The 14,578-nt window shown below is 47.1% G+C and overlaps 1 protein-coding gene across 1 annotated transcript in view; it reads right to left on the bottom strand.

Moving 5' to 3' along the window:
* The window catches only part of LOC146833842 (uncharacterized), a 72,463-nt gene that overhangs the window by 48,744 nt on the left and 9,141 nt on the right, over positions 1 to 14,578 (bottom strand). The window contains exon 4 of the mRNA XM_085601742.1: positions 46 to 97. Within this exon, the coding sequence (XP_085457868.1) occupies positions 46 to 97 (52 nt within the window). The remainder of the gene's footprint in view (positions 1 to 45; positions 98 to 14,578) is intronic.

Below are 14,578 nucleotides of genomic sequence, written 5' to 3'. Positions count from 1 at the left end.
TGTCATGAAGTGGTTCTTAGGTAAGGATTTGTCAGCAATACTCACTCATTGTGCTCGCCCGACAAGTCTTTCGCTGTGGTGTGACACTGGATGCGAACTGACAAAAAAGAAAAACATAGGTGAAGCTAATTGACAAGACATACTTCAGTTGTAGTGACGGCTTGAATGATACATTTGTAAAGAATTGGCACCATGGCATTGCATTGTTATTCTAGGAGACAACAGGAGTACTCCACAGACACAGTGTTGGCACACAGGACTAATATTCTTCAACCCTATCTCAACCACCCACCTAGAGCAAATCTCTTAAATACATGAATCACTGATCAATTAAACCAACACCGGCTCATTGGATCTTGAGGCTACATAGGCAGGCTGCAGGACAATGGAGGATTGAGAATAACTGTGCCACATCTCAACTATGTTTTTGGTGGTTCTAGATGGTCAGGAAATCCCTTGATTCTTCCATAACCACTCTTCCGTACCTCCAAGGTAAGCTTTACATTCTGCAATGGGTGTAAATCCAAAATCGAGCACAAGCAAACACTGTTTGCGCTGATTCCAGATTGAGAACCAGAGAGATAATCCTTACCAAATCTGAGGTCCGAAAGTGTTTAAACTGAGGGGCATATCATCAACGAGGTGGTAAAAAATTATCGCCGCTTTTGCCTAATCCTATGGAAGGTGGATATCATGGCTAAATTTGTCTTGCCCTTTCATCAATCTAACGCCAAACTTTGTGAGATTATCGCTGGATTTCCAGCGATAATCTCACGTTTAGCAGTTAGTGCTAGGATTTTTATCGCTTTTGAGATAAGCGTTGCTAATAGCACGCTACCTCAGCGATAAAAATCCACGTTAGCCGATGATAATTATCCTAGCGCTAAGTGCGCTTAGCGATAATTATCGCTGGTCCTTGATGATATGCCCCTGATTTCTTTATAATGCATCTCCATAAAAGCATATTTTAACATTAAATGATTAAAAAGGATATTTTGTGTCACATATAGTGTGATACCTCAGATTTTCGGCTTTGTGAAAAACTTTACAATCTCCCTGGAGATTCAAAGTTTTCCAAAAATGTTTAGGAAGTTGGCAAAAAAATCTTTCCAACTTTGCAGACCTCTAATTATAATGTGGCAAGAATGACCTTACTTCTAAATGGCTCGATTTCACCCATTTCATTAATATTCGTGTGGCTTTTGATGTCATGAGTACAGGCAACTGTAAACGTTTGTGAGACGCAAATGGACTTTAATAAGACTTCTTGCTTGTTGAACAAGACACGTTCACTAAAGATTCACAACTCAAACATTGCAAGGTGTTCGGTTCTAAAATAGTGGTGTATATATAGATATTTATGTGTATGACTATAAACCTTACTGAATGTTTGACCGTGATTTCAAAGCTATATGAAAGTTAAACGGAGCTTCCTTTCATTACTGGGTTAAAGAAAAAAAACGCTTTCCCAATGACAGTGCTGCTCTCAGAGCATAAATCAGCCACCCTTGCAAGTCCATCCTTGACGCCATCATCTACCAATGAATATCCCATTGTAGACTCAGAACCTGTCAGCAAAAATTCTCACTGTCCCAAAATGCACTTCATTTTCTTTCTTTATCTATGTCTTGTTAAACCTACTCCACAATGTCAATGGACTAGGAAAGAAACACTCACTTAATTTTGGAGTACGTTTGTAATTTCTTTACACTGTGCTTTGTATTAAAATATGATTAGGAATAATATGCATTGCGGCCTGAGACATATTTTAAATATATGCATATTATCCTTAGACCTGCTAATCTTGTCCTCTCCCCAGACATTTTGCCTACGCTCCTCCTATTTTTGATGCAAAGGATCAAGACTGATTTGCATGTGGCTGGGTCTATTCTGGAATGGCATGGGGAGCAAAAGAACAATGGATTTAGGCCCATATTGAATGTATGGCATTGTTCAGCAATCTGTCCATCAATTGTTCTTTTTTTCATTTGTCATCCAGAGTTGGACTGGTAAGACCAGATGTGGGTCCCATGCTCTCCGTGCCACTGGAGTCAAGCTAGTCTGCCTGATGAGGGGGGGAACCCTGAAACCGATCCTAGGATGCTTGTTTCCAGTACAGGGCGGATCTGGCCGGGCAGTTCGGGCTGGACTGTTCCCATTGGGCGCAGGGTCAAGACTGATTTGCATATGGCTAGGTCTAAACTGGAATGGCATGGGAGAAAAAGAAATGACGGATTTGGTCCCAGATCTCTGTACTGGGGTGAATGTATGACATTGTTCAGCATTCTGTCCATCAATTGTTCTTTTTGCTTATAGAAAGTTGACATTTTCTTATCCTAGCTATTTGATGCCTGCAGCCTGTATCCTGGATCACATGACTAGGTGTAGTTGGCATGTGGCCTTTGTACATTCATCCCAGACAGCCACACAATAGAGGGACTGGGTGTTTTCAGCATGGGGGGAGGAGCTGTCACCTACCACGCTTGCACTTCAGAGGCATTGCCCCAAAACACTCACAAATAACTTCATACTAGCCTATCATGTTCCCAGACAGACTGGGACCACGACAAGGAGGCAGGAAATACCAGACACTTCTGTGGGGCGGGGCCCAGAAGATTCTCCCACTTTGAAGGGGCACCAGATCCTGCACCTGTGGAAACTAAAAAAATAAGGTCTACCTTTCTGCTAGAGGACTACTCTGCTGCCTTTGGTCTGCCCTGCTGTCTTAGAAGGAGGACTGAAACTGCTTCCTTTGTCCCAGGCTGAGTGACTCCAAACATTTGCTGACTGACCTCCTGTTCTGAGCTACAAGGACAGAACAAGCTCAAGAGGCCTCCCTGCAACTACCAAGCTGACCTGCTGCACTGGACCTGCAACTGGAACTTCCTCTGCCCTGCTGACCCTCCGTTCAAGTAAGTTACTAATCCCCAAGTGGTGCCTTCCTAGGTCCGAGGCCCTTGGATGGCACCAGAGAGACCTCCTCCTCGCCTAGCGGAAGGTTCCACCAAACCAGCAAAATTCAAGGTAAAGTCCCACAAAGCCTTCCTGCACAGCTGCCAGCTTCATGGGAACTGACACTGTGTGACACAAAGCCCCGAAAAGCTTTGCCACACAACTCATCAGAACCAAAGCAGAGCAAAGAAAAGCCTCACCATATAGTTTCATCGGAACCAACGATGGACGAGGCGAAGCCTCACAAAGCAAAGAGGGCACAGACTGTGCACCAAGGACATTAGGCACAATATTCAGCTGGTCAAACATGGTCCTGTGCCCAGCCTGCGCTCCATCGTGGTCAGCCTGACCTTGTGACTTTTTCATGGTCCAGCATGACCAGATACTCTCAGTTGGCACTTTGTGCCTTTTGGCACTGCTTTTATCTAAATCTTTAAAATGGCATATCTCCAGTTTTGCTGATTGGATTTTTGTCATTTTGGTCTCAAATCATTTATTAAAAGTTACTCTTTTTCTGAATTAGTGTGGGATTTTTCTTGTGCTGTGTTTAAGTGCTACATAAATACTTTATACATTGCCTCTAAGTTAAGCCTGACTGCTTTGTGCCAAGCTACAAGAGGGTTAAGCACAGGCCTAGTTAGTGACATGTTATGTTTCACCCTGACAAGGAAGGTTGCTTTAGAAGGGTACACACAACCCTCAACCAACAATTAGATATGCCCTATATATTCACCATTTCAACAAATTACACATCAACTCACACTCATACAGATACTCACACAGCTACTCACTTACTCATACATCCACTGACACACCCACTCGCTCACCCACACAAAAACTCACACACTCACTCTCTCATGTATACAGCCTCTCTTGGGGGACGTGGCCAAGCCGGCAACCAAGATGGCCGTGTGGCATTGAATCTTTGGTGCCCATTATTTTAACGAAAACAACATTATCCTCCCATCCATGTCACTGGAGAAACAGCTGATTGGACTCCTGGCACTGTGACGATACTATTGAGGGCGGTGATTCCTCGCTCTGCGCTGTTGGGACGGCACGGGGCCCCCGTCCGCTCCCTGAGGCCCCCCGCTGGGCCCCCATCCTCCCCAGATGGCCTTCAGCTGGGAGCTCTGTGGTCTTGGAGCCGGAGGTCGGACGTAAACAGGCGGCTGCGGTTGGATGCCGGGACCCGGGTGAGTGACACGTACTGTGGCGATGCGGGGTGAAAAGTACGGGCTGGTGTGAAGGCCTGCGCTGGCCTGATCCTGACTCACTGCCCTCCCCGAGACTGGCGCCGCTGTGCAAGACACTGACATCGCCCGCATCCACTCGCCACGGCACAACACCGCGACCCCCCCTCTCTTGGGTGGATCGGCAGGCCCAGGACCATCCTGCGGTTATCCAGCCGGTGGTAGGCCTCTCCTGGCAGCGAAGATAACGCATGCCAAACTCTTCCCTCCTTCCCTATTAAGACTGAGCGTCGTTTGACACATTGCCATCAGGCGGGACTGGAGAAATAAGAGCACGGCTGGGGCTGATGTCACCCACCTTGGATAACTACGCGCTTTGCCTCATTACCTGGCGGCCTGCTCATAGGAGGCAGGGTTTGCTGGGCACTGTAATCAGGCACACACCATGGGGTATCTGGATTCAATTTGCCTGCTTGTTTCCGGGTCTTGACGGTCCGTGGCGGAGACGACCTGGAGCCTTCCACCTCTCCAGGAACTAGGTCACCCAGTTGTCTCTAGGGTCTTGGGGTGCTAGTGCAACGCTACTGCTGTTTCCGATACCCCTGTCACTAATTACCTAACTACCATCACCTTCTCAACTGACATAATGGGGCGAGGTGATCCGAAACAACGTAGATTAAGCTTCGACAAACCAGACACATCAGAACATCCAGGGCAACACACGGATGCTGTGGGCGGAGAGGAACTGGATGGTGCTACGGCCATTATGGCGGAGCTGCGTGCTGGGTTCCGCGCTATTGACTCCAGATTTGACTCCCTCACCTCATGACTCGACAAAATAGGGGATCACCATGACAGACATAACACCTGGCTGGACGAGGCCGAAGATTGTATCTCCAACCAGGAAGACCAAGCCAAAGACGTTGTGCGCTAGCTAGAAAAACAGGAGAGACTTCTGGAGGCAGTAGCAATAAAAAATGAAGATTTGGAGAAATATCATCCACATTTTGGGACTGGCAGAGTCTAAAAATATTGGGTGACCTGAGCTCTTTGTGGAGACGCTACTCGCCGAACTGTTTGGGACAGACCAGTTTTCCAAGACGTTTCTGGTGGAAGGGGTGCACAGATCATTGTGCCTGCCCCCCCCTTGGGGCCCCCCGCAGCCTATAATCTTGCGCCTGATCAACTACAGAGACCGTGATATGGTCCTCCACCTGGCCCGAGGGAATTCGCTGATAGCATATCAAGGCTCCACACTCTCCTTTTACCCGGACAATACGGCCGCAGTACAGGAAGCCCTCCGAAATTAGCAGACGCTAAGTTGCAACTCCGCAAGTTAGGCCTCAGATACGCTATGGTATACCCTGCACGGTTGCGGGTGACAATGGACGATAAACCCTGTTTTTTGATACCCCGGCCCATGCTTTGACCTTCTGTGAGTTACAGAAGGATAACAACCGTAGGAGTCCTTCTCATGACTCCGGACACTCGTCGCCGGATAGACAGCTGGCTGCAAGCACTGAACTCTTCCCCTTGGAGTGATGGTTGCCTGGACTTTCTTAATGCGCTGCCTCCATTCTTGACTATGTTCGCATATACTTTTTGCTTTTGTGCTTCTTGTCATTTACTCAGGGTCCACCTTCTCTACTTCAGTGTGCTGCGCAACAATGAAGATCCACAACTGTGACGTTTCTAAATAACATAAACGTTTTCGTACTTCTCCACTTCAAATGACCAAGTATGCAGAATGGGCGCAGGGCACCAAAAGCATTGCCCGCCCCCTACGGATGAATCTGAATGGTTTGAGTTTGGGACTTTTTGGGGGGATTGTGAAATTGGGTTTTCGCCAGGCGTTTGTGTCCTGGTGTGGGTGGGGGGTGGGTTTTTGGGTCAGGGGTTATATTGCTTTTTCTCATGCTTTTTTAAAATTATTTTTTTGTCCCTCATTACCTCCTAAAAGAGTTCCTTTCCCTTCTCAGTACATGTGCATGTAGTACACTTCGAAGAATGCATCATATATGCTCAAGCCCGTGTCACTCCCCAAGACATTGGCTCCCGGTGCAGGGGTTAAGGCTAAGCTAATCACTTGGAATGTGCAGGGGCTCAACAACCCCAGGAAATGTAAGCTTGTACTAGCCCACCTCCATAGGCACAACTTAAAGATAGCTTTTCTTCAAGAAACACACTTACCCCCGCAAGCCTCCCCCCCATTCGCTGCCTCATGGGGCCCACACATATTCTTCTCGGGATACAGCACTTACTCACGAGGGGTATGTATCCTCATTCATCATAGCCTTCCCTTCACCCATAAGCTCACTGTTGCCTACAAAAATGGACGGTTCCTATTGGTAGCCGGGTCAATGCTGGGCAAAGCAATTCTATTTCTTAATGTCTATGCCCCCAACATAGATGATCCCAATTTTTTCTCTGACTTACACACGCTAATCGATAAGCACAAGCATGACATGTTGTTCCTTGGGGTGGATTTGAACTTATGGCTTGACTCTGGCCGCGACTCCTTAAGCACCAGAGAGAACACGAAGCCTCAAGCACACCAAGTATTCCAAGAACTCTTTTGCTCTCTTACATTGAGTGACATATGGCAACCACATTACCCTGATAGATCAGGCTACACATCCCATTCAGCACCACACTCGACCTGGAGAAGGATACACTATTGGTTCACGAACGCATTAGGCTGCCATTGGATCAGGAACATAGACACGCTACCCCGTACCCTGTCAGACCACGCACCAATGCTTCTCCATCTAGGGATCCCATACGCTACTGGGTGGGAGCGCAGATGGACTTTCCCAGCCACAGCTTTGTTAGACGCTTTCTTCAAATCTGATGAAATTCGTGAATATTTCACATTGAACTCTGGTTCTGTGATGAAATACGCAGTATTATGGGATGCCTTCAAGGCGTATATCCACAGCGTTTGCATATCCAATCAGGCTGGGGTCCTGTGGTCACTACGCGGTAGCCTTGCGCGACTTGAAATTGAGCTTAAGCATTTAGACAACTCGCCCACCTCACACGACACCTCTAATAAACAAAACTCTCTAATCCTCGATTTCAATGAGCATGTTGATAGGGAGGGCACATTATTAGACAAATACCAGGTGGCACGTAGATACGGCGAGCGGGAGCTCCCTGGCAGAACTCTTGCAAGCCTGGTAAGACCCCCCCAGGGGAGCTGCACATATTACCTCGCTGCAGCGGCCTGACGATTCTATTGCCACAGACAACACTGACATTATGGCAGAGTTAGTCTCATATTACTGATTCCTATACACAACCAAACCACCCACTGACTTCACACATCACCTCGCTTACCTGGAAGAGGTTGCGATGGTGTGGCTGACCACGAGGCAAGCACAATTCCTCAGCGAACCCTTTACGGTAGAGGAGATAGGCCAATCTATAGATGCTCTTGACGGATCAAAGGCCCCCCCGGCCTCGATGGATGTTCGGGGCCTTTAACAAAGCATTTATACAAACACTAACACCACATCTGCTTGAGGTGTATTCCGAATCACTTGAGTATGGCGTCCCCCCCTCCTCAATGAGAGAAGCAGCAATATTCCTTTTATTGAAACCCGGCAAAGACCCCACCACTTATAGATCATACTGCCCCCTCTCCCTAATAAACGATACTTGTAAATGCTAGCCACTAGGCTGTCATTGCTATTGGACCAAATTCTATCACTGGTACAATCTGGTTTTATACCTCATATGTTGAATGCTCTAAAGTTTTGGACTGTTTTTTCAATAATAAATAGGATATCGATGACCACTCCAGCAGCCGTGCCACTACTCGATGCAGAGAAGACCTTCAACTCCCTAGAATGGCCTTCTCTCTTCGCAACGCTACGAAAGTTAGGACTGCCAGCAAACTTCATTGCACTAATCACGATTCTATTTACTTCCCCCACTGCTAGGCTTCGCGTGAACGGTTCTATTTCACCCCCACTTACGGTACGTACCAGGGTTGCCCTTTTTCTTCCCTGCTTTTTATGGTGGCTATGGATCCGTTAGTTCGGGACCTACAAGAAAAACATATGCACCGCCGCCTCCGATTCCAACCTGGGCCGTTGTTGTTATCCATGTATACAGATGACATCCTGCTTTTTATCAGAGACTCCAGTACAAACCTTCAGCCCCTAATAGCCTTAATCAGGCATTTTGGAGATATGTCCGGCCTGCGTGTTACATGGGACAAGACGGAGCTCTTCCCACTCACTGACTCGATGGACCCGGAGGGTGGGTATCTACCTCTATGATGGACAGCAGATACTACCAAATACCTGGGAGTCACCTTATATAGAAATAAAGAACAAATCATTTGTCTTAATTATGCACCAGCCATGGAATCGCTTGCTCTGCAATTAGAGCGTTGGATCCAGCTGCCTCTGTCCATGGCCGGTCGCATTGCCCTCATCAAAATGAACGTCCTTCCCCGATTTCTATATTTATTTGTCAATGTACCAATTCCATTAACCAAGGCCTTCTTCTTGCAGCTCTGGGCCTGCTGATTCACCTAATTTGGGCGGAGCGATGGCCACGGATAGCTTGGGACTCCCTCACCCTACCATATGCGCTAGGAGGATTTGCCATTCCTGACCTACACTTATATTATCTTGTCACACAGGACCAATTTGTGTATCATTGGTTCCATCCTGATGCCCTCATACCATACACCAAACCTGAGCGAGATCTGTCGCAACCTACTCCCCCGGGAGCAATATTCTCATTGGGCATGCATGTGGATCCGAATGACATACAACCATTATCAACTACCTCTTGGGCCTGGCATATGCTCAGCCTGCTTCTGGGCTCAGGTTCTCTATACTCCCCCAACCTCCCATTACCGCAGAATCTGCTTTTCCCTCCCACAGCTGAGAAAGTAGTACAGCACACACTTAGTAAGCTGCCATTATACACCATTGGATCCCTATTCCCTGGGGGTCACGCAATAACCATGGCTGACCTGGTGACACAGACCGAAATGTCCTCCATGGACACATTTATGGCTACCATGTTGCTCCGAGCACTTCGTTCGGTAGTTCCCTCCTATCCACTTCCTCCAGAGGAATTTACGCCTCTTACACTCCTACCTACCAGGACGGCTCACATCTGTTCACCAAAGAATGTATGGCACTCAAATAACTAAAGGACAGAGGGGCGCAGCACCACTGGGAGGAGGATTTGGGTCATCCACTGACTGGCAAGGAATGGGCATGCAGTCATGAACAAATCAAGAAGGTATTCCCTAATCATAGGCAGAAGCTGCTTCAACTTAAATTCATTCGCCGAGTATATGTCACACCGGCAAAGTTGGCCAAGTATGATGCTTCCAGTTCCCCTCAATGTCCCAAATGTCAATTTCCCAGTGCTGACTTTGCACACATGTCTTGGACTTGCCAACTCATATCTGCATACTGTGTTACAATATTTCAGGTGCTATCTGATATTATTTCTATGCCACTCACCCCCTCCCCCAAACTGGCATTATTGGGAATATTCGGGGATGTCCCGCTTTGCTATCGTAGATTCATAGCCATAGCATTGTTAGCAAAGCGAGAAATTGCATTAAACTGGGGCACTAGACAGTGCCCCAGGAAGGAGGCATGGCTTCGCAGTATAGCATACTGCGACATGCAGACAGAAATATATTCTACTCTTCAGCCCCCCATCTCACGACCCAAGGTCATTTGGCATGTATATCATCAATATCTAAGCTCACTACAACAGACCTCCTCCCCTCCATTCCCTTCAAATATACATGATCGATCATCTCCCATGAGCTTGCCACACAGAACGGCACTAATGGGGACATATGCTAGCATCACTCCCCCCGTGTATGTACACCCGAGTACGTACGAGTCGTACCCCCCCGTGTATGTACACCCGAGTACGTGTGGTGCGTACCCCCACCCGTGTATGTACGGTGCGTACCCCCAGCGCGTATGTATGGTGCGTAGCGCTGGGGGTACGCACCGTACATACACGGGTGGGGGTACGCACCGCAAGTACTCGAGTGTACATACACGGGTGGGGGTACGACTCGTACGTACTCGGGTGTACATACACGGGGGGTTCGGCGCGTACATACATGGGGGCTGGGGGGGTCGGCGCGTACTCACAGGGGCTGGGGGGTCGGCGCGTACGTACACGGGGGCTGGGGGGGTTCGGTGCGTACGTACACGGGGGCTGGGGGGGTCGGCGCATACTCACGGGGGCTAGGGGGGTCGGCGTGTACGTACACGGGGGCTGGGGGGGGTCGGCGCGTATGCGGGCACATGTCTCCATGGTTGTTATGGGCGTTCGGTGCGGACGGTGTTTTTTCCATGCGGTTGTATCATCGGATGCACGGGATGGATCGTACTTGCGCGGTCGGACTTCACTTTTCACGTTTGTACGGTAAATCGTCCGGGGACGTGTCGGACACATATTCCGACCCGAGGACGTGTGGGGAATTATTCCCAATGCGATTCGTATGGACTTTTTCCCATGCGAATCGTACTTGGCAGTTTGTACGGCACTTGTACGATTCGTACGGTAAAAAGACCGGATACGAGTCGTACGGGGAAATTGTTTCCAGGATCCTAATCGCCACCTCAGTAGCTTTTTGAAAACACTCACAATCACTGGATGATGTCATCAGTGATGTAATTAGTGATGTCATCAGTAATGTCATTTGAGATGTCATGAGTGATGTAATTTGTGATGTCATGAGTGATGTCACTCACTGACCATGTCATGAGTGATGTAATATGTGAGGTCATAAGCAGTGCATTGCGTGGGCATAAGTTCTAGTTAGCTCAGCTTAACTATAACTGCTGAGATTTCTCTGGTTTTGTATGAGTCAGATGTCATCCTAACTATAACGTCCCTGTAACCTTTAAACCAAATACACGCAAATTGTTGTTCACCGTGAATACGATTGCGATGCCAACTTAGGCTTTGAATATGTGCCCTGAGGAATTGATTCTAATGAGATAAGGGGCATGCCAACACAACAATAAGAGAATTGTGGGAAAATAAATGGATGGGGCCAGCAGCATATATATATATATATTTTTGCAGGCGATAGGACTTCCCATTTGGACATGGTCTGCTTTTAGACAAAGGAACAGGATTTTGAGACCCGTATGCATTAAGCAACAAATCAAGCCCTCAAGAAGTCTCTTGTGAAGATGTGAAGAGACAAAGCACTTGGCTACATGAGAAATCTGATTTTAAGATGTTTGAATAAAGGAACTCTTTTTAAAACAAAGAATATGTGAATGAAGTTTGTGCATCCTATGTTATAATAAGATGTACATTATATGTCCATAAATGAAGAATTGTATGTGCTGATCATTCTCTGTAACATTTGGTTTCTTCAGTGAATTTCTATGTTTTTTTAACTAGTAGCCGCATTTGTGGGGACGTGGAGAAAGGGGTCGGGCCTACAGAAGAACTCAATCCTCCAGCCAGCAGTGTGCAGTAGCCACTCTGTAGTTATAGTTAGGATTCCACAGATAGAAATTCCTCAGATTTTTGCTTGCTAATAACTTTGAGCCCATTTGACATATAGACAGATGCAACAAAGTTTCACAGAGATCCGTCAAGGGGGTGAAAAGGAAAAAAGGAGGTCCCAAAATGCATTTTGGCACCAATGCATTTTCCAAGGACTTTGTACTCACGCGTAGAGCAAAAATGGCTCAAACTAACTTTAATTAAATTTGGCAGGAATATAGATTATGGTGTGTATATGATCCGTTGGGGTACTACAGGTAGGTAGAATAAGTATATTAAAGTTATAGGGCATGTTAACTTAGTGTTATCTGTTGTAGCAGTAGTTTTGCAAAATGTCCCAGTATTTTGCTGTATTAAGGTAATGTTGGACTTGGTCCTCTTTGTAGGGTTATTCCCAAACTTTTTGTTTGTTCCTCCTATTTTTTCCTGACCTGTTGTTGTTGGTTTATGGACTCTGGGCACTCTACCGCTACTGATCAGCACAAAAGTGCAAGTGCTCCCTGTGTAAATAGTTGTTAGAATTGGTTCTCCCTGATTGCAATATTTGAGTTACGGGTAAGCCCCTAGTAAAGTGCACTGAGTGTGCCAGGGCCTGTAAAACAATTGCTACTATTGGGCCTGCAACACTGATTGCGACACACACATGAGTAGCTCTGAAAAGGTAACTCAGGCCTGCCACTGCAGTGCCTGTGTGCAGTTGTTAACTACCATGTTGACTTGGCAAGTGCACCCACTTGACAGGCCCTAACCTTCCCTTTTTCTACATGCTAGGCACCCGTATGGTAGGCCCAAGGTACCCCCCTGGGCAGGGTGCAGTGTATGTGAAAGGTAGGACATGTACTGGTGCGTGTGACATGTCCTGATAGTAAAATACTGCAAATTTTGTTTTTCACTACTGAAAAGCTATCTTGACCCATAGGATAGAATGGGAGTTTATTTATAACATCTTATAAATACAACTTCCCATTGGGACAAGATAGAGAATAACATTTAGGCTCTTTGAAGTCAGAATTTAATAACATATCTTTTAGTAAAGATGGTTTTTAAATTGTGTGTTTGAAAATGACTCTTTTAGAAAGTAGGCATTTTCTTGTTTAACCATTCTGTGTGCCTATGCCTGTTTGTGTATTGACTGTCTGTTTTTGGAGTGACAGGGGCTGGGGATGTGCATTCACTGTAGACAGCCACTGGGGGTTTGAGGTGTGCCTGGCCCTTCCTGGATGACTCAGACCTGGGATGAATAGATACTGGCTGATAATAGAGAAGTGGGAGGAGATTTCCGTGCACCTGAATAGGGACTGTGTCCCTTGCACAATGCTGTCTCCACCCCCTGAGGTCATACTACACCAGTGAGGACAGAACTGGTTTGGACTGGGCTCAGAGACCCTTGCACAAAGAGAACAAAGACATTAAGTATTAGACCTAAACCCCCTGAACTTTAGACTACTTCTGGAATCAAGAGGAGCCTTTGCCAAGGTGAAGAGCTGGAGAAACTGAGGAGAAGTACTGCCCCTTTGCTTTTTGCTGTCTGGGGTTGGCCTGCAGTAGCTACTTCTGCCAAGGAAAGGAGAAGGACTTTACTGTGTGCTGTGTCCCCCTGCTTGAAGAAGATCTCCAAGGGCTTGAGAAGAGCTTGCCTCCTGTTTCGAAGTCTCAGGGACAAAAAGACTTCATCCCTAGCTCCCCTGGACTTCCTTGCTGGAAGGTCTGGCCTGCCAAAAGATGCCTGTGACTGTATTGGTCCTCTGGAGGTTGTGCCTGCTGTTGGGATCTGGAAAAGCAACGCAACTACAAGAAAATCGGCGCATCGCTCTTCTTGCTGCAGTGTTCTCGACGCAGCACCCTGGTGCGAGAAGAATCTCCAAGCATCACCGCTGCCAAAGCTGACACAGCACCTATTGCCGCTGCAAGAACCCACGCATTGAGGGGTCGCGGCTGAAGAAACCGATGCAGTGCCACTCGACGCTGCCGCATTGATTGCCTACACATCCCGGATTTCCATGCATCGTACCTGTGCGGCAAGTTTTCCCGACGCATCACCCGCGGACCAGAATCATCTTGGAGTCGACACATCACTTCTCCCTACACACCGGACACAACGCATCACTTCTCCTGCGTACAGCAGAACTGTTGCATCGCCTCCCCATGGTCTCAGGAACTGCCACATCTCTTTATGTTCTCGACACTTCCCATCTCTGCGGCTGTTCGGCCTTGTGAATTTTGTCGCAACTACAGGTACTTTGAGAGAAATCATGCATCCATAGTTTTCTATGGACCCAGTTGCTTAAAACCTTTTTAGCATCATTTTCTTAATACTTGTATGTTGGATTTCTGTTGTTTTGGTCTTGTTGAGTTCAGATAAAGATACTTTATTTTTCTAAACTGGTGTGGTGTCCATTTGTGCTGTTATCACTGTATTACTGTGTGTTTTGAGTACAAATACTTTATACATTGCCTTTGGGATAGGCCCGTCTGCTCGTGCCAAGCTACCCAGGGGGTGAGCAGGGGTTATCTAAAGTGTGTATCCCCTTACCCTGACTGGAAGTAAGGGTCCCTATTTGGACAAAGGTACCTACCTCTGCCAACTAGAGACCCCCATTTCTAACAGGTACATAGCATTGACAAGGCGGTATGTTATTGCCTAACTCCACTCTATGCCACTCCACTCTACGCTATTCCACTGTAGGCCACTCCCCTCTATGCCCCTCTACTCTACACCATTGCTTTCTACACTATTCAACTGTATGCCATTCCACTCTATGCCACTCTACTCGACACCATTGCTTTTTACGCTACTCCACTCTGTGCCACTCCACTCTATGTCACTCCTCTGTACTTTATTCTACTCTACTCCACTTGACTATATGCCACTCCACTTACGCAGTACACCACTCCACTCTGTGCCA

This window comes from Triturus cristatus, chromosome 4_2 (assembly GCF_964204655.1).
Source record: "Triturus cristatus chromosome 4_2, aTriCri1.1, whole genome shotgun sequence".
Classification (NCBI taxonomy): Eukaryota; Metazoa; Chordata; class Amphibia; order Caudata; family Salamandridae; genus Triturus; species Triturus cristatus.
The sequence above is the reverse complement of the archived record's forward strand: the minus strand, read 5'-3'. Positions and strand labels throughout refer to the sequence as shown.